Genomic DNA, 20,321 nt, shown 5'->3' with positions numbered 1-20,321 from the left:
CACACACAGGAAAGAAGCACCAGCTGTCTCATGTTCCGACTGGAGAAACTAACTACGCTGTTCAACTCAGTTCATTAACACTCACACTGTTCAGGACATCATCGTTGCAGCCTAGATGGATGCTTATCTGTTATCCGTTTGGCGAAGTTGTCTACCTGCTATAATGTTTAAACGTATAACATAATATCAGCATGAAAATAGCACGTTATGACTCCGGCTCCAGTCATGATCACACACAGTCGATGTACAGTTAAGCTCAATTTGGGAGATTCATCACCAGAAGAGCAGTGCCGAAACACGACTGACGTAATGTATTCTTCTGCAAATTGCTTGCAATTTTAAGTTTCAACCACAGATGTCGCTAGAGAGCACAAAGTTACGTAGTGCAGCTTTAATGGGAAACTTGAAAAGAGAGCATAAATTTGATGCAGATGGTTTCGGGTACTGGGAACTGCTGTGACCTCTTGACTTTAGCTCTGTGAGAGTGACACACTTCTATTGTGTAAGTGATTTAGCATGGTAAGTACAGAAGTGTGGGAAGCATATGTCTCTGTGACTCCCACCAGCTCTGTGAAACCCACCGGTGTGTGTGTGGACTATAAAAAACACAGCAGTAGATGAGTAGGTAGTACACAATCGTACAAAAAATCCTCCACGTGCAGCAATGACAGCTTTACAGATCCTTGTTATTCTAGCTGTCAGTTTGTCCAGATACTCATGTGACATTTCACCCCACACTTCCTGTAGCACTTGCCATAGATGTGACTGTCTTGTCGGGCACTTCTCACACACCTTACAGTCTAGTTGATCCCACAAGCCTGTCTATATTTGATCAAAAATGACTTTTTTTCAAATAGTGATGGTGCTGTTTTTTACATCAGTAATGTCCTGACTATACTTTGTGATCAGTTAAATGCCACTTTGGTGAATTAAAGTACCAATTTCCTTCCGAAACAGCAAAATCTGTACATTATCCCAAACTTTTGGCCATCAGTGTATACTGTATAAAGACACTTTAAAAAAAGACACTGCCAAACATTTGACCAGAGATGTGTAGTAACGAAGTACAAATAGGCCTAAACACAAATATTTAAGTCCTTTAACTTTTAGATGTGAAAGTAAAACTTAACAGGCACCACGTTTCTTTCAGAGTAGAGATTTAGAGTAAAAAAAAAGGACTTACATTTTGATCTGTTTCTCACCCACACCTATCATATCACTTCAGAAGACATGGATTAAACCAATGGAGTCTTATGGATTACTTTTATGCTGCCTTTATATGATTTTTGGAGCTTCAAAGTTCTGGTCACCATTCACTAGCATTATATGGACCTACAGAGCTGAAATATTCTTCTAAAAATCTTAATTTGTGTTCTGCTGAAGAAAGAAAGTCATACACATCTTTGGCATGTGGGTGAATAAATGATGAGAGAATTTTCATTCTTGGGTGAACTGTCCCTTTAAAGACTTGGGAAAATATTGATAGTATATACACACAGGTTCTTTAAGATGTTTATTCACCAGTTTAATTTAAGAATACCCAAACAAACTCATTAAATAGTTGCAAGTTCCAAAAATACTTATTAAAGATGATTACATCACATGTCCAGTGTTACAGCTTTGTATGTTTAAGTGTCCTGGAATATAATTTATATGAACTCCATGTAGTACAGAAAAAAATAATGCAAAGCTACAGCATTTATGTTGTTCACATGAGTTTCACCACCAAACAGTCTTTCAAACTGGCCAGAAACATACATTAGAAACAATGTAAAAGGAATGGACATAAAATATCTAGTGAACTGTCTGTCTAGACAGCATTTTGGGGCATCTGTCTGCATTTTTGCATTGCCTGCTGTATATGATTAGATTCTGACAATGATTGATGGGGAATTTTCTGTAGAACTGGAGGCATTTTGGGCACCACTTGCAAAATGTTCTTCTTGCTCAGTCAGTCAGAATTACTAATGCTGTTTCCCCTTTATAAGGGAAGCAGGGATGTCTTTGCATTACTTGCTAACATTAATGTTGGTTTGTATCTGCATAGTTTCTTAAGTGCTTTTCTTCAAATCGGAGGTTAGTATGCATCCCTGAGCATTTACTTACAAAAATAACTCCCTGATTACGTACAAAGTGGAAAATATTGGTACTTGTTATTCAAAAGATGCTTTTATCCAAAGCAACTTTTAGTGCACAGACTGTATGGACTGTACAACTGAGTGCCAAGCTCAAAGCTACAAGGTTAACATAGCAGTACTATGATCTCTTGGGATTAACCAACAAACTTTGTGTTTGCAGCTGAAGATCCTTAACTTTTATGCAACCACCATACATTCAGGACCGTAGTTAGTGGGGTGAAAGGTGGTAACGATTCTCTTTAAGAGGAAAGGGGCCCAGAGTGATATATAGTCAGGGGACAGAATTCTTTGCTACGGCCCTGCATACATTATCCAAATAGAGAGTCCAGTCTTAGGAACGTTTCTTCTTGCTGTTGCTGCCTGCATTCTTTTGTGCGATGATAAAGTCCATCATGAGCTGGGCAGATTTTCTTGGCCGTTCCATCACTACAGAGTGGCCACAGTTGTCTAAGAGATGAACCTGGCAACCAGGAATGGCCTCAGCCAGAACTGAAGCTCCAGACACGTCTAGCACCTGGAGTATAGAATATACATTAGTGTTTTATGACGTCAAATCAATAACGGGTTTGGCTAAAGTCATTTCAGTTTGATTCATGCAGAACATTACTGTAAAATATATAAATATATATATTCGTAAAGAAAGTGTTGACCAGTTGAAAGAAAGTTTGGGCGTACCTGGTCATTTTTGCCCCAAATAACTTGTAGAGGAGCGGAGATGAGATGCATGTTCTCATGTAAAGAGTGTCTCGATTTCTCTCCTAAAAGCTCCATGAAACCTGCAGGAGACATTGAGAGATCTCATCGTGACTTGTAAGTAAACAGTTCAAAAACATATTGAACATTCCTATTGTAAATAATCCATGCTTCTGAAAAAGCTTTTTTATTTCTACATACATGGATTTGTTGCTGTTTTCTGTAAGCTATAGAATCAACAGTGTATTGAGTTACTAACACTCTCGGTAGAAGTCATTGTTTGGAATGCGAACGTCAACCAGTCCTTGAAGAATCTGGAAGACCAGAAAACACAACTGTTAGCAATTCATATTCATAAAGATTTGTATTCCCATCAGCTAGTGGTTCTCAACCTTTTGGACTCCAAGCACCCCCATTGCCCAATTTCGTAATTCTAGAAGTTTCATGAAATGCACATTCTTCAATACAACTTTTATTTTTAATGGTGAAAGCTAAATATAAATGGTAATGAAAGCCAAAATATTATATACCATGGATGAATATTTACTGAGTAATCCATTAAAAAATGGGGTTGAAATGACAATTTTCGCCTATGATTTTGGAGCAAAACTACAGGTCAAATAAACAACCTTAGAAAGGTGTCAGCATCAATATTTTATTTTTACATAGAGATAGGTAGGTCTATTACTAAAATAAGTTGACTTCAACACCTCTTGTTGCAGTATATACCAATGGTGCGAGTCTAAAAAAAAGGGGGAAAAAATATTTTGTGTTGTTTTTCCAAAGTTGGAGCGCCTATAATTCCAGAAGTATTAAAGATATCTTAATATCCTTTCATATTCTGGTTAAGAACAAACTTTCCTTTTTGTATCTGCATTTGTAAGGCTCTATATGGTAAACTTCCAGAGATATGGAGCACTATAACTTTGGGAAAACAACATAAACAAAAATCTTTTCCCCACTTTTCGACTCACACCATTTGCATCTAATACAACAAGGGGTGTTGAACTCAATTGATTTTAAGAACAGACCTACTCGTCTCTGTGTAAAAATAAAAGAATGGCACTGTCTCTTTGATAAGATTATTTTTCTGACCTGTAGTTGTGCTCCAAAATCATAGGTGAAAATGTAACCCCTTTCTACAAAATAATGGATAAATATTTGGGCTTTTATCATCATATACTGTATGTTAATCTTTCTTCAGTAAAAGTATTACCACAATCAAACATTTCAGCTGGGGAAGTTTCTCAAATATGGTTGATTTTATATGGAATGACCCAGTAGAGATCTGTATTACAGCAAGGTACATACTTTGTTCGACAAAGACAACTGTTTTGCATTTAATTTAAACATTAAATGCATATCTTTTGAGTTTTTAATTACAGCTCTTAAAGAGAAAAAAATATGTGGCCTACAATAAATATTAATATGCCACTGGTTGATTCTAATGTTATATTGAAAATAATAAACAGCTTTGTGTACACCCAACAATTTATTTGGTTTATGCTTTAATTTTATTACAAATTAAAGGGTAGCTCAGTGGTAAAGACGCTGGCTATTACCCCTGGAGTTCGCTAGTTCACTAGTTCGAATCTCAGGGTGTGCTGAGTGACTCCAGCCAGATCTCCTAAGCAACCAAATTGGCCTGGTTGCTAGGAAGTGTAGAGTCACATGGGGTAACCTCCTCATGGTCACCATTATGTGGTTCGTTCTTGGTGGGGCACATGATGAGTTGAGCGTGGATGCCACAGTGGATGGCTTTAAGTCTCCACACGTCTCCATGGCAACATGCTCAACAAGCCACATGATAAGATGCACAGGTTGATGGTCTCAGATGCAGAGGCAACTGAGATTCATCCTCTGCCACCCGGACTGAGGCGAATCACTATGTGACAATGAGGACTTAAAAGCACATTGGGAACTGGGCATTCCAAATTGGGTGAAAAAGGGGAAAAAATAAATAAAATGCGGTACTGCAATAACAGGATCTAAATTACAGGACCATGGAAGAACAAAATCTTTGTAAGCAGGGACCATGTGTACTTACTAAGAGTAAAATGTCAAAGAGTAAAAGTGGAGGCTTCATGCTATTCTCCACAGCATCCAACTCACCACGCGCCCCACCGAGAGCGAGAACCACATTATAGTGACCATGAGGAGGTTACCCCATGTGACTCTATTCTCCCTAGCAACCGGGCCAATTTAGTTGCTTAGGAGACCTGGCTGGAGTCACTCAGCACACCCTGTATTCGAACTTGCGACTCCAGGTGTGTTAGCCAGCGTCAGTACTCGCTGAGCTACCCAGGCCCCCGATCTGTAAATATGTTCTTAAATATGCTTATATACCTGTTTAGGAATCTTAAAGCGCACGAAAGAGCATAATTTCAGCATTTCCTCCATCTCTTCTGGTGTGGAGGGTATGAGTGGAATCCCATCACTATCCTGAGTCTTTTCCAGTTCCCTCAAACGCTGAACAAACTTGCTTTCAGTGGGATACTGAAGACCTGGAAGACATTAGGGAAAGTTTGATTTTAGCTTATGGAATATGGTTAATTATTGGGAGACTTTGTGCAGCTAAATAGTTACTTTTGAAATGATTAGGATGTTAATTTCACTAGCATGTTACACTGGGCTACTAGAAGTAACAATAGAACAATTAACAAAGGCCTACCTGGACAACTGGAAAATATATCCAAAGCTTTAAGTCGCTTTAAATAAAGAGTCATTCTCAGGAAATGATGCCATTTGTGTTCCTTAATACAGATATAATTAACTTATAAAAAACCACAGATACTGAATTTAGTGACAGTATTTGACAGATTGAACTCTAGATGGAACTTTATTGTGTAATGCTTAGAAATACCAAAAATATTGAAGCATTTTATTAGATACAACATTTTTTTTTTAAATGTTTGTTTTTCTTTTAAAAACATGTCCCCATTCATTGCCTTTTTATTAATTTTATAGCTAAAAAGGTTAATGTACCATTTTTAAAATTTACCATTTTAAAATTTTGCTTTATTTGAGCTTAAAATATCACATTTTCACTGTCTATGTATGTTTTTCTAAAATAAAATAAGAAATTGTGTTTAATAGCGGAATTCCGCAGAGGGCGAAAATTCACCAATTAGTGAATTGCGGCAAACAAACCGGCAAAAGAGCTCTGCAGCGACATGATGCGCTGTGAGTGACGCAAACTACTTTATATTATATATATAAAGTATACTTTAGATTACTATATATTTGTGTATATCTGAATATTTTGCAATAAACTTTAAATAAATAGATTCTATACTTTTGATCAACAACTTTAAATCAATGTTTTTTCTATAGATTTTAATTCAATAATGTCATTATGAAAGACGTTATGGCTATGTGCACACAGGCAGAATAAATTAGGTTTTTTGTCCTATCTGACTCATTCTGTTTAAGTTTTTGTAGTCTTAACAGGACAAAAACACATAAAATCCAATTTTTAGAAGCCTGATTCAAAACACATTCATAGGTGGTTTGGAATCCGATTAAAGTCAGATTTTTGTTAAATCATTTGATAAATGATGCTTTCATAGGGTCCATTGAAGGAAAAACAATAATGAAATGAAATGAATTCCACTCACTGTGAAATGGAGAATGGTCCATTTAATAATCAAAAAGCTTTCTGCAAGGGTTTAAATGGCCCTGATGACCTATTACTGACTGAACCCATCAGGATGATTGTGATGTTTGTGAAGAGGCATTGAGAGGATCAGAAACACAAGACAAAACGCCACACACAAACCTCCATGACTAACCTGCCGGACAGATGAGCGTTAGACCGCAGAGATCGGACGGGTGACGTGCAGCATAAACTCCGGCGACGTTTCCGCCCATGGACGTGCCGGCCAGGTGAAAAGGCTTTTTGTTCAGCTGGATGCTCTTCACAAACTAAACAAAGAAAACATGAAAATATGAAAGTGAACACCTTAAAAGAACAGATAATGCACCTACTCGAGTAAACAAACTGCCCATGCCTCTTTCAGAAATGTGATTGGCTTGATTTACATGACCAGACAGTAGTGATCAGGAAGGCAGCAAACACACATCTTTTTCTCGCAGCGTACTCGAAATGCCTCGTTTGCATGGGATAATCAAAACTGTTCATTAGAGAAATTCACTTATTATCAGAAATAGCTTTCGATGATAGACAACTTCAAATGAGACGAAATCAACCTGACATCTAGGGTAAGATTTCAGGCTGGGAAAACGTGCTTCGGGCTAGAATAAGGGCATCTATTTAAGGAACAAGCCTGTTTTTGTTTAAGGAAAGCATGCTCTGGGCCAAGAATTGGGAAAATCAAAACGCAAGGGGTTTTCACTGATCTTAAGATAATTCAGTGGTATCTTAATGTGAAAGTCTAATAAATCCACTGTCATCAACAAAAACATATTAGTCTACATATCGTGTGGTGGTTAAGCCAAACAGAAAAACTGGGTCACTGGCCTTGAGCTCATCAAGTTAAATTACATGCACTAGAGTGACCAATTTTTAAGAAACATAGGCATAGGGACCTTTCATTTTAGAGACATTTATTTATTTCAACATATACTCTCTTTGATTGCTCATATCTGAAAAATTGTAACATATGCTGGAACTGCTGACAATGATGACGTGAAGAAGAACCAAAGTGCAGTTTATTTACAGAACGTGAAATCCAATAACCCTGACTACCAAAACATGAACTCGGCTAGACTAGCGGCTAGACTACAAAACAACATTCACATCCATCACATTCAATACTCCACAAATAGACAACGCAAACATGAGGGCTTAAATACAAGACATGGGAGAACAAACCAATGAAGAAACAGAACTGATAACAAGATAATTAAAGAATAAACCAATGAAAACATGACACATGAACATGGAGGGAAAACAGAAATCACATGACTAGGGAAACAGGAACACATGACATGAAACAGGAACTAGAATTTCAAAATAAAAGACATGAATCAACAGAATACACCTGACAAAAATGCACAAAGGCATTTGCATGATTTTTGGCGTACATTTATGACTTTTGTAAACAACAAAATGACGCCACTGTGGATTCATCATGAGCAGCAACTTGCTACAAATACAGTAAATAAATAAGTAAATTGTGTAGCTAAGTTGTCAATGGCAGCAAACTTAGGTGCTTCTCTTTTGCCATGTGGCCCCATTTTTTTGGGCCAAACAATTTACTTATGTATTTATTTGCAGCAAGTTGTTGCTTGTGATGAATTCACAGTGTCATCATTTTGTTGTATACAAAAAGTTGTAAAAGTATGCCAAAAATCATGCAAGCGCCTTCATGCATTTTTAAGATATAAGCAATCAAACAGTGGCCCCGGTTTTTTTGTTTTCTTCTTTTTTTGGGGGGGGGGGGGACGCTGTAGATAGATATAGATATTACACAATATCATGAAAAATATATATAAAAAAATCCTATATTATATGCATATTAGTTATATATATATTAATGTAAAAATTTTCAATTGTATATTTCTTTTTTTTTATATATATTTTTTACAAGTTTTATATTTTTTTAGATAGATAGATAATATCATGAAAAATATATATTTAAAAATATAAATTATATACATATTTATTAGAAATAAATGTACTGTATTATTTTGTGCATGTATATATTTATTTTCAAATATATATATATATATATATATATATATATATATATATCTTACACAAAATCATGAAAAATATTTAATTATCTTTTTATCTTTTTGTTATTATCTTTTTATATGGATATACATTTATGGTAATATATATATATATATATATATATATTAATCTTTCCCACCCCCTCCATAACTCCTTTCAACAACTCCCATCTATTTAAAAATATAAATCATATACATATTAATTGTATATATAAATCAATGTAATATTTTTTTTAATTGTTCATATCTTTTTATTTGTTATAAATACATTTAAATAATATTTTCTAAACATTGCTCTGTTCATTTGAGCATCCCCAACACAGCACATAAATTACACACTTACAACTGCCAAACATCTTTAAAATAAATGTACATATGTACATGAGAAATGTATTTACATTATTGCACTATGGGGGAGTCCTGAGGCAGTTTAATTGTTCATGCTGTAAATGACAGAGGGCAACAGTTCAAAGAGGGAGTGGGCAGGGTGTATGGGGTCCAGAGTGATTCTACCTGCATGTTTCCTCACTCTGGAGATGTACAGTTCTTGGAGGGTGGGCAGGCACCAATAATCCTCTCAGCAGTTATGAGGACATTGTGATCATGGAGTATTTGTTCAACAGACTTCCAGAACATTCTCACCTGATGTATGCGTCTGACTTGGCCCTCTATGGAATAATCCACAGCACTGGTCCGTGTGGTACCTTCGTGTCCGGGCATGTCAACACACACCAAGTGGACATTTTTAGGGAGAAACTGCAACAGCACAAAAAAAAAAAAAAAAAAAAAAAAAAAAAAAAAAACACACAATACATTTTTGACAGCTTTCTGAAATTTTCAAATGATTGTTGAAATATTTATGCCCCATGATTTCATGGAATGGTTCATTATTTTTGAGCATTTAACATGAATCTTTCACTTTTAATGTCAACAGAAATAACATTTTTGAATTGTGATTTCAACCGTGAAGCAACAAATACACTGGTATCTTGCCTTGATCATTGCGAGCCACGTGTCCTTGTGTGCAGAGAAGCCGTGTAACATGAGGACAGACGGCCTTGTGCCTGGAGTCCCTCTGTGAGAATAACAGAAGCGATATCCTTCATATTCTGCATAATCCACCTGCATTCCCAGCCTTCTCCGCCAGTACCTGTTGAAACACGGTAAGTACATTTTAACAAACCAAACTAACATTCAATATTTAGTTCCCTCTACTTACACCAAATGGGAAAATAAAAGTGACCCTCCTTAGGGCGCCTGGGTAGCTCAGTGGTAAAAGACGCTGGCTACCACACCTGGAGTTCGCTAGTTCGAATCCAGGGTGTGCTGAGTGACTCCAGCCAGGTCTCCTAAGCAACCAAATTGGCCTTGTTGCTAGGGAGGGTAGAATCACATGGGGTAACCACCTTTGTGGTCACTATAATGTGGTTTGTTCTCGGTGGGGCCCATGGTGAGTTGAGCATGGTTGCCACAGTGGATGGTGTGAAGCCTCAACAAGCCACGTGATAAGATGCGCAGGTTGACGGTCTCAGATGTGGAGGCAACTGGGATTTGTCCTCCACCACCTGGACTGAGGTGAATCACTACATGACCACAAGGACTTAAAAAGCACATTGGGAATTGGGCATTCCAAATTGGGAGAAAAAGGGGCAACACCCCCCCCACCCCCCCCCCCCCTTCAATGTAAGTCTGTGGGTAGTTTTGACCCTTTTAACCTCTTAAACTCAGAGCAGTCCAGTACCAGGCCCTCTAAAGTATTATTCAACAACCATTTGCTTGATCTGCACAAAATGTGTCATTTTAAAGCTTAGACTCTTATCTTTACTATGAAAATAGCTGATATGACCAATTCTAAAATACTGCTTTTAAATTTGCTGTCAAATTAGAACTGCTCCATTTTCATAATTTGCCAATTTGTGATCGCACCAATCATACTAAACAGATAAACAGCATTTCCGTCACATATTGGTTTATAACTTCATGAAAAATAACATGATATAGAAAATGGCATATTGCAACTTACATCAGACAATTCTGAATCAAACAAACCCACACTCAATGTATTATGATGTTAAGATCCCCAGATATTCCTCAAAGAGTGTCATGACAGCTTTGGTGGCTAATCGCTAATGGCATCTCTAACGTGATGTTTTTTCTGGGATTCACTGAAACACAATTCTTCGGGTCATAGAGGTGTTAGATCGTCATCACTGGATGTCTAGAGAGTGTTAGAATCCATATTTGAAAAGAGGCATATCCCACATGAATCCATGCAATTAACCCAACTTAAAGTTATGAGCATTTATCTTCTGTTTGCCCTTTAGAAGGTAAATCTTTCAAAAATGCCTTCAGAGTGTTAATTAAGAACACGTCTCCTCAACAATCTGCATGATTTAAGGTATCATTCATGTCTGTTACACAAACAGCACGGGACGAATTACACATCAAGGGTTTGCTTGTTCAGTGTGTGCAATAGTAATAGTAATGCTTGCCTTAGTAAACACCACTAATGAGTCAGAGAATACTTCTATAGGCAGACTGACATTGAAGCAAAGAGTCAGTCTGTCTGGCCCAGAGCGAAACAGCCGCTCTGATGATCGCTTCATCATGTGGAGCAAAGTTTGCCTCCAAGATTTCACAAGAACCAAAGTCTACTGGGCCACTTGTGTAAAACTCTACTGACATCACCAACAAAATCAACACCGTATGTACTCGGCAAGTGCATATACACTGATTTAGCTTTCTGAACGCATACAAAGAGCATGTATTATTCAAAGCTTAAGTTTTACCATGACTGAATGAAATATTTAAAACATTGTACATGCTGTACACATGTATTATGACATTAAACATGTGCGCTGTGTGCAGAGTAACCCTTGACCTAGTTTATTGGTGAGTGATAAAAGAAGAGTACAGTAAAACCAACTGCCTTTATCACTGTCATCAGATAAGAGAGGTGTTAAATAATGCAAACTTTGCCGATGGCTGACATTGGTAGTGTTTAAAACTTGGTAAACTCCAACCTGGTCTTACAGAATCACGTTACTGTTCCTACATTTTTGCAAAAGTGGCCCATTGTACGTATAGCGGCAGTTTCCTGGTGAAATTAACACTTAAGGTGTTACAACAACGTCTTTTATTCACTTTCACAAAAATCACGAGTGAAACGGCATATTATCAGTTTATGAACACTTTTCATACTGTTTCTCATACAAAGCTATATTATGACACACTTTTACTATAGTGCACGACTTGTAAGACAACACATTTTAATGTTTGCATTACATAATCAACTGCATTTACAAGCTTGTCCAAATGTGATAAAATCATATGGTAGCTCAACTGATAGAGCGTTGCGATGCAAAGGACTGGGGTACGAGTCCTGAAGAGTACGTGAGTCAACACGTTAGCTGGAAGTGTCATAGAAGCATCATAAAATTATGTGGTTGCTTCTGCTATTGCGTTTTTTATCTCACATTTGCTTTTCTGACACTATCGATTAGTAAGTTTAGGTTAGGGAGGTAGGTTTTGTTGATATAAAACTCTATAGAGCATTAATTTGTTTAAAAGGAAAATTTAACTCGCTTCTAACGCCATGCAGTGGATGTGTAAAGGAAGGAACCACAACATATTGTATCATTTTGCAAAAATGTTGCCACAGTCAAGTAATTTATATGAGATCAGGCTGAGCGTTTGTGCTACAGACATTTACTAGAAAACTGAATGGCTTGACAAAGCCTTGTTTGAAAGTTGAAAATACATTTAAAAAGGTTGAATTTTGAAGAACAGGAAAGGTCAGATAAGTCGAGGTAAATCTTTGGGATTTTTGGCCACTTTGAAGGTCACATAAAGTAAAACCGAAAGTCGGATAAGTTAGAAAAGACAAGGCACACTAAGTCAGAACAGTCTGAAGGTCTGCACCAAATTTGGCGGATGTAGCTTGGAAGCTCAAGGAGGAGGTACAGTCAGAAATGTTGGTCTTGGTTTAGCAATTTGGATAAAAACCCTAAACCAAGTCTGTAGAATAACAGTATGTTGGCACTGTCAAGCTAACATAATACCTCAAATCATGCAGCTTGTTGAGAAGTGTGCCATTACTTATGATTTGTAATGGCAGATGATAAAATGGGTGGGGGAAAAAATACTAATGTGTTGAAAGAGGAACCAAAGACACATATAGAGACCAGAATACGTGGGTTGGGCTCTTTCGATTTGGGTCAGTAGGGAACAATTTAGCAACCATCCAGAACACCCTGGCAAGTGCATATGCCCTGGCAACCACCAACATGATCACATGGAAAATCGGCATGTTGTTTCCGAGAGTACCCTAGTATCGGCCACGTTATGTGGACTCACCAACAAGCGCCACCTCATATCAGACATTTTTGCATTGGCTTCGGCATGTTTACCTTCCTATGTGGTGCAACTGGAAACACATTGTATGAACAGAGAGGGAGACCTGGGTTTGGATCCTGCATTGAAACCAGGAAGTAATAGCATTTGCATAATCAGTAACAAGTGTGATTTGGAGGTTGCATTTTTCCCTCTAACATTACATTTTTACCCCTCAGATGGTTAGGTTTACGTTTTAGTTTTGGCGGTTCAGTTTATAATGCATTCTTCTTCACTGTGTTACAGCCTGTACAGCTGAAAACAACTCGCTTCACAACTCGCTTTTGGCACCCCTCTGTGGACATTTCACTCGGAAAATGGAGCTCACACATGCACATTCGCCTAACAACACTTACCGCTATGGCAAATGGGGGCAGTGTTTTGAATTTCGGTAAGAACAGACCGATTTCAGCTAAAGAAAAGGCAACCTACTGTTTCCAAATTCACTGTGAGATAAGTCTGCAACCACCCACAACACTGTCGAATTAGGGCAGCGGCTTTTGCGTGGGCAAGCACCACTTACATTTTCTGCAGAAAATCAAGTTATTTTTGCAGTTCTGTTTGGTGCTGGTAGTGGCACAGAAATGAAACACATTCCCTTTATCTTGTGGTTCAGACCCTGTGGCTTGTGTAACTGTGACTGATTGTATGGATACGGCTTTAAAAAGAATCACAGTGTGAATGACAGTGTAAAATATCTTCTTGTGTAACGGCAGAATTGTACTAAAAAAGACTGCCGGAAAATGCTGCAGTTATTCCCCGGAGTCTCTGTAGAGAGTAATTCAGGTCATCTGCACATGTTTTTCTCTGGACAGTCTGTACAATTGAGCTCTAATGAACTCAGAACATTGTGAAATTAAATTGAAGCATCTAGGGAGACAATCTCACCAGTGGTAGACTTTAATAAGAGCTGCAGGCCAGAGCAGGAAGGAGGCTACAAACGCCAGGATTGGTATCGCCAACGTCCCACCCGCAATGACGAACATATTCACCATTTCCAAATCCATCCTGTTAAACAACACCGATTTGAAAATCATGTTAGACAGTGCCTAATATGGTGGGGCTCAAAAGTCTGAGTCCACATTAAAAATATGGCATTTAACATCTAATTTAATCCTGTAAATAAACAGAGTTTTAGAATTTTTGAAAATGTAAAACAAAGAAACGTTATGTAAAATTATTATGAAATATTTACAATTCTGCTCATGTTAACTCCTTTGTATAAAATATCCACAAAAAAAAAAAAAAATTACTCAAATTCTTATGTTGATCTAATTTGTAATAAAATGTATTAAGTTTAGTTAAATGCAAAATAGAAGCATTTCCACAAGTGGACTGGAGACTTTTGAACCCCACTGTATGTACATTAAGCACACCCAATAAACCAATTATAAAATTGTGTTAAAATACATAACTAACCATATCTGTACGATGTTTTTGAATTTCTTCAAACAAGAAAAAAAAAAAAAGAGGAACATGGCAAGAGAAAAGCAGAAATTGGTGCTTGCTCAGATGACAGCACTAACAGTATATGAGACCATCATACATGCACACCACATTAACAATGTTACACGCAAACACAATCGAGAAATCCTGTTCACACTGTTCAAACAGTGTGAAGCATGAAAATGTAGATACTGCCACTTCAAGTAACATTCTATAAATTCATAACACATTTCTGAAGTAAAATTAGGCTTTTTGGACTGTCCACTAATTTTTTTGTTTAAGAGAACACTGCAAAATAGATGAGAAAATTATATGTTGTTTAATATTATTAATGTGTCAAGCATCGATTTTGAAAATGAATAATGGACTGATTACACTCTAATATATATTTTTTATTTTAACTCATTACAATTTCATTTAAAAATTCTATGTAACTGCATTGAGTAATCGGTAATAAAATAAATGTAAAATAAAATATTTAAAGTTTTATTAACTTTTAAATTACACTTTAATTTGATGGAATTTTGTTATGAAATTGTCGAGCGTAAATCTTAAAAATAGGCCAATATATATATATAATTTTTTTTTTTTTTTTTTTTTTTTTTTTTTTTTTTTTACTTTTAATTGACTATAATCACAATTCCAGTGGGTCAGAAGTTTACATACACTAAGTTGACTGTGCCTTTAAGCAGCTTGGAAAATTCCAGAAAATTATGTCAAGCCTTTAGCCAATTAGCTTCTGATAGGAGGTGTACTGAACTGGAGGTGTACCTGTGGATGTATTTTAAGGCCTACCTTCAAACTCAGTGCCTCTATGCTTGACATCATGGGAAAATCAAAAGAAATCAGCCAAGACCTCATAAAAAAAAAAAAAATTGTGGACCTCCACAAGTCTGGTTCATCCTTGGGGGCAATTTCCAAACACCTGAAGGTACCAAGTTCATCTGTACAAACAATAGTATGCAAGTATAAACGCTGTCGGACCAAGCAGCCGTCATACCACTCAGGAAGGAGTCACATTATGTCTCCTAGAGGTGAAAGAAATTTGGTGCGAAAAGTGCAAATCAATCCCAGAACAACAGCAAAAGGACCTTGTGAAGATGCTGGAGGAAACAGGTAGACAAGTATCTATATCCACAGTAAAACAAGTCCTATATCGACATAACCTGAAAGGCTGCTCAGCAAGGAAGAAGCCACTGCTCCAAAACCACCATGAAAAAGCCAGACTACAGTTTGCAAGTGCACATGGGGACAAAGATCTTACTTTCTGGAGAAATGTCCTCTGGTCTGATGAAACAAAAATTTAACTGTTTGGCCATAATGACCATCGATATGTTTGGAGGAAAAAGGGTGAGGCTTGCAAGATGAAGAACACCATCCCAACCGTGAAGCATGGGGGTGGCAGCATCATGTTGTGGGGGTGCTTTGCTGCAGGAGGGACTGGTGCACTTCACAAAATAGATGGCATCATGAGGAAGGAAAATTATGTGGATATATTGAAGCAACATCTCAAGAAATCAGCCATGAAGTTAAAGCTCGGTCGCAAATGGGTCTTCCAATGGACACTGACCCTAAGCATACCTACAAAGTTGTGGCAAAATGGCTTAAGTACAACAAAGTCAAGGTATTGGAGTGGCCATCACAAAGCCCTGACCTCAATCCGATAGAAAATTTGTGGGCAGAACTGAAAAACAATCCTGACTCAGTTACACCAGTTCTGTCTGGAGGAATGGGCAAAAATTCCAGCAACTTATTGTGAGAAGCTTGTGGAAGGCAACACAAAAAGTTTGGCAATGCTACCAAATATTAACAACGTGTATGTAAACTTCTGACCCACTGGGAATGTGATGAAAGAAATAAAAGCTGAAATAAATCATTCTTTCTACTATTATTCTGACATTTCACATTCTTAAAATAAAGTAGTGATCCTAACTGACCTAAGACAGGGAATGTTTTCTATGATTAAATGTCAGGAATTGTGAAAAACTGAGTTTAAATGTATTTGGCTAAAGTGTATGTAAACTTCTGACTTCAACTGTATGTGTGTATACAGTTGTGCTCAAAAGTTTGCATACCCTGGCAGAAATTGTGACATTTTGGCATTGATTTTGAAAATATGACTGATCATGCAAATAAACTGTCTTTTATTTAAGGATAGTGATCATATGAAGCCATTTATTATCACATAGTTGTTTGGCTCACACAAGGTGACACACACAGGTTTAAATGGCAATTAAAGATTAATTTCCCACACCTGTGGCTTTTTAAATTGCAATTAGTGTCTGTGTATAAATAGTCAATGAGTTTGTTAGCTCTCACATGGATGCACTGAGCAGGCTAGATACTGAGCCATGGGGAGCAGAAAAGAACTGTCAAAAGACCTGCGTAACAAGGTAATGGAACTTTATAAAGATGGAAAAGGATATAAAAAGATATCCAAAGCCTTGAAAATGCCAGTCAGTACTGTTTAATCACTTATTAAGAAGTGGAAAATTCGAGGATCTCTTGATACCAAGCCAAGGTCAGGTAGACCAAAAAAGATTTCAGCCACAGCTGCCAGAAGAATTGTTCAGGATACAAAGAAAAACCCACAGATAACCTCAGGAGAAATACAGGCTGCTCTGGAAAAAGACGGTGTGGTTGTTTCAAGGAGCACAATACGACGATACTTGAACAAAAATGAGCTGCATGGTCGAGTTGCCAGAATGAAGCCTTTACTGCACCAATGCCACAAAAAAGCCCGGTTACAATATGCCCGACAACACCTTGACACGCCTCACAACTTCTGGCACACTGTAATTTGGAGTGACAACCATATGCACTATGTTTGGAGAGGGGTCAACAAGGCCTATAGTGAAAATAATACCATCCCCACTGTGAAGCATGGTGGTGGCTCACTGATGTTTTGGTGGGTGTGTGAGCTCTAAAGGCACGGCGAATCTTGTGAAAATTGATGGCAAGATGAATGCAGCATGTTATCAGAAAATACTGGCAGACAATTTGCATTCTTCTGCAGGAAAGCTGCGTATGGGACACTCTTGGACTTTCCAGCATGACAATGACCCTAAGCACAAGGCCAAGTTGACCCTCCAGTGTTTACAGCAGAAAAAGGTGAAGGTTCTGGAGTGGCCATCACAGTCTCCTGACCTTAATATCATCGAGACACTCTGGGGAGATCTCAAACGTGCGGTTCATGCAAGACGACCAAAGACTTTGCATGACCTGGAGGCATTTTGCCAAGATGAATGGGCAGCTATAACACCTGCAAGAATTTGGGGCCTCATAGACAACTATTACAAAAGACTGCACACTGTCATTGATGCTAAAGAGGGCAATACACAGTATTAAGAACTAAGGGTATGCAGACTTTTGAACAGGGGTCATTTCATTTTTTTCTTTGTTGCCATGTTTTGTTTTATGATTGTGCCATTCTGTTATAACCTACAGTTGAATATGAATCCCATAAGAAATAAAAGAAATGTGTTTTGCCTGCTCACTCATGTTTTCTTTAAAAATGGTACATATATGACCAATTCTCTAAGGGTATGCAAACTATATATATATATATATATATATATTACCACTATCATGACAACATTAATCATTTAAATATCTTTTAAAAAATTGCAAGAAAAAAGTACAAGTACAAATACATTTTTAAATGATGTGTATGACAGGCTAAAGATAAATAATAATAAATCTAAAGATTACAAGAAAATAAATCAATCGCACCAGTGTAGGTCTATGAAAGTAAACAATGACAAACATTTTAGGACAAAAAATATATAAATAATATATCAACAACATATTAATATTTATGTAGAATACATATAAATGCAGAACATTTTAAAATAAGGAAGGATATACAAAACAGTGAATTTTAAAGCATTGTATTAGAAATTATGACACTAATTTCTACTACAAATGAGAGTTTCCTAATTCACTTGCTATTGATTCATTGGTGCTCTGACAACAGATTAAATTCAGAATCTGAAAATAGATCGGAGACTCAATGACAGTGAAACGCATTTGATTAAATTACATGCAAAACAACTGTATGTATCTATAATTTATAAACATACCTTTAAATGTCTGGTAAATGAATGTCCAGTAAAGGCCGATCAACACAGAGTCATTTCGCTCTTTGATGTGTGAGGCGCGTTCACGGAACAGAGCGCGTTCACGGAAAAGGAAGTGCGCTCGATTTAAAGGGGAACGACCAGCGGAAAATCATATACATCTGAGTGGTTAATGAGTAGTACTTGAAATCTAACGGGGTCTACCCGCGTAGGTTCGAACCCTGCTCGCAGCGCAATAATATACACTATATTGCCAAAAGTATTCGCTCATCTGCCTTTAGACGCATATGAATTTAAGTGACATCCCATTCTTAATCCATAGGGTTTAATATGACGTCGGCCCACCCTTTGCAGCTATAACAGGTTCAACTCTTCTGGGAAGGCTTTCCACAAGGTTTAGGAGTGTGTTTATGGGAATTTTTGACCATTCTTCCAGAAGCACATTTGTGAGGTCAGACAGTGATGTTGGACGAGAAGGCCTGGCTCGCAGTCTTCGCTCTAATTCATCCCAAAGGTGCTCTATCGGGTTGAGGTCAGGACTCTGTGCAGGCCAGTCAAGTTCTTCCACACCAAACTGGCTCATCCATGTCTTTATGGACCTTGCTTTGTGCACTGGTGCGCAGTCATGTTGGAACAGGAAGGGGCCATCCCCAAACTGTTCCCACAAAGTTGGGAGCATGGAATTGTCCAAAATCTCTTGGTATGCTGAAGCATTCAGAGTTCCTTTCACTGGAACTAAGGGGCCAAGCCCAGCTCCTGAAAAACAACCCCACACCATAATCCCCCTCCACCAAACTTCACAGTTGGCACAATGCAGTCAGACAAGTACCGTTCTCCTGGCAACCGCCAAACCCAGACTCGTCCATCAGATTGCCAGATGGAGAAGCGTGATTCATCACTCCAGAGAACGCGTCTCCACTGTTCTAGAGTCCAGTGGCGGCGTGCTTTACACCACTGCATCTGACGCTTTGCATTGCACTTGGTGATGTATGGCTTGGATGCAGCTGCTCGGCCATGGAAACCCATTCCATGAAGCTCACTACACACTGTTCTTGAGCTAATCTGAAGGTCACATGAACTTTGGAGGTCTGTAGCAATTGACTCTGCAGAAAGTTGGCGACCTCTGCGCACTATGCGCCTCAGCATCCGCTGACCCCGCTCTGTCATTTTACATGGCCTACCACTTCGTGGCTGAGTTGCTGTCATTCCCAATCGCTTCCACTTTGTTATAATACCACTGACAGTTGACTGTGGAATATTTAGTAGCAAGGAAATTTCACGACTGGACTTGTTGCACAGGTTGCATCCTATCACAGTACCACGCTGGAATTCACTGAGCTCCTGAGAGCGGCCCATTCTTTCACAAATGTTTGTAGAAGCAGTCTGCATGCCTAGGTGCTTCATTTTATACACCTGTGGCCATGGAAGTGATTGGAACACCTGAATTCAATTATTTGGATGGGTGAGCGAATACTTTTGCAATATAGTGTATGTTGAATCAGGTTCTGTAGATGAAAGTGAAAAGAAATTACTCAAATGACTATATTAAACAGTTAAATCCAAGAACAGCGTCATCCCCCAAATATTCACATATAATGATTATTCAAGTAACCTTACATATGAAATATAATATAATTATGCTTCTCAACACTCGTTACAGTTGTAGTAGAAATGTACTTCATTAATGTATTATGACCTAACTGATCTCATGAGAACCTACAAAGAATATATTTGCTTAAATGTAGTGCATTTTAAAGGAATATTCTGGCTTCAACACAAGTTAAACTCAATTGTTTAGTTTCTTATTGAACCCGGAATATTCCTTTAAAATGTGAAAAATAATTTGTCACTCTGTGAGACTATAGAAGTGAATTGC

At 37.7% G+C, this 20,321-nt stretch overlaps 1 protein-coding gene across 1 annotated transcript; it reads right to left on the bottom strand.

The window, feature by feature from the left end:
• Positions 1 to 1,500: 1,500 nt before the first annotated feature.
• LOC127427907 (monoacylglycerol lipase ABHD6-like) lies at positions 1,501 to 18,541 on the bottom strand. The gene is made up of 9 exons (XM_051675836.1): positions 18,449 to 18,541; positions 13,809 to 13,928; positions 9,522 to 9,678; positions 9,171 to 9,284; positions 6,623 to 6,755; positions 5,178 to 5,335; positions 3,091 to 3,145; positions 2,814 to 2,914; positions 1,501 to 2,652 (listed from the first exon to the last, which is right to left on the bottom strand). The coding sequence occupies exons 2-9, from the start codon at positions 13,925 to 13,927 to the stop codon at positions 2,470 to 2,472; spliced, it is 1,020 nt and encodes a 339-aa protein (XP_051531796.1). The 5' UTR covers position 13,928; positions 18,449 to 18,541; the 3' UTR covers positions 1,501 to 2,469.
• Positions 18,542 to 20,321: the final 1,780 nt, after the last annotated feature.

This window comes from Myxocyprinus asiaticus, chromosome 37, assembly GCF_019703515.2.
Source record: "Myxocyprinus asiaticus isolate MX2 ecotype Aquarium Trade chromosome 37, UBuf_Myxa_2, whole genome shotgun sequence".
NCBI lineage: Eukaryota > Metazoa > Chordata > Actinopteri > Cypriniformes > Catostomidae > Myxocyprinus > Myxocyprinus asiaticus.
The sequence above is the reverse complement of the archived record's forward strand: the minus strand, read 5'-3'. Positions and strand labels throughout refer to the sequence as shown.

Excerpts from the sequence above, each read along its gene's own strand:
- LOC127427907 (XM_051675836.1), bottom strand. The coding sequence starts at position 13,927 with ATGGATTTGGAAATGGTGAATATGTTCGTCATTGCGGGTGGGACGTTG. Across the intron at positions 6,756-9,170 it reads AAGTCAGACGCATACATCAG|TTTGTGAAGAGCATCCAGCT; the intron begins GTGAGAATGTTC and ends TTCTTTGTTTAG. Across the intron at positions 2,653-2,813 it reads TTTGGGGCAAAAATGACCAG|GTGCTAGACGTGTCTGGAGC; the intron begins GTACGCCCAAAC and ends TCTATACTCCAG.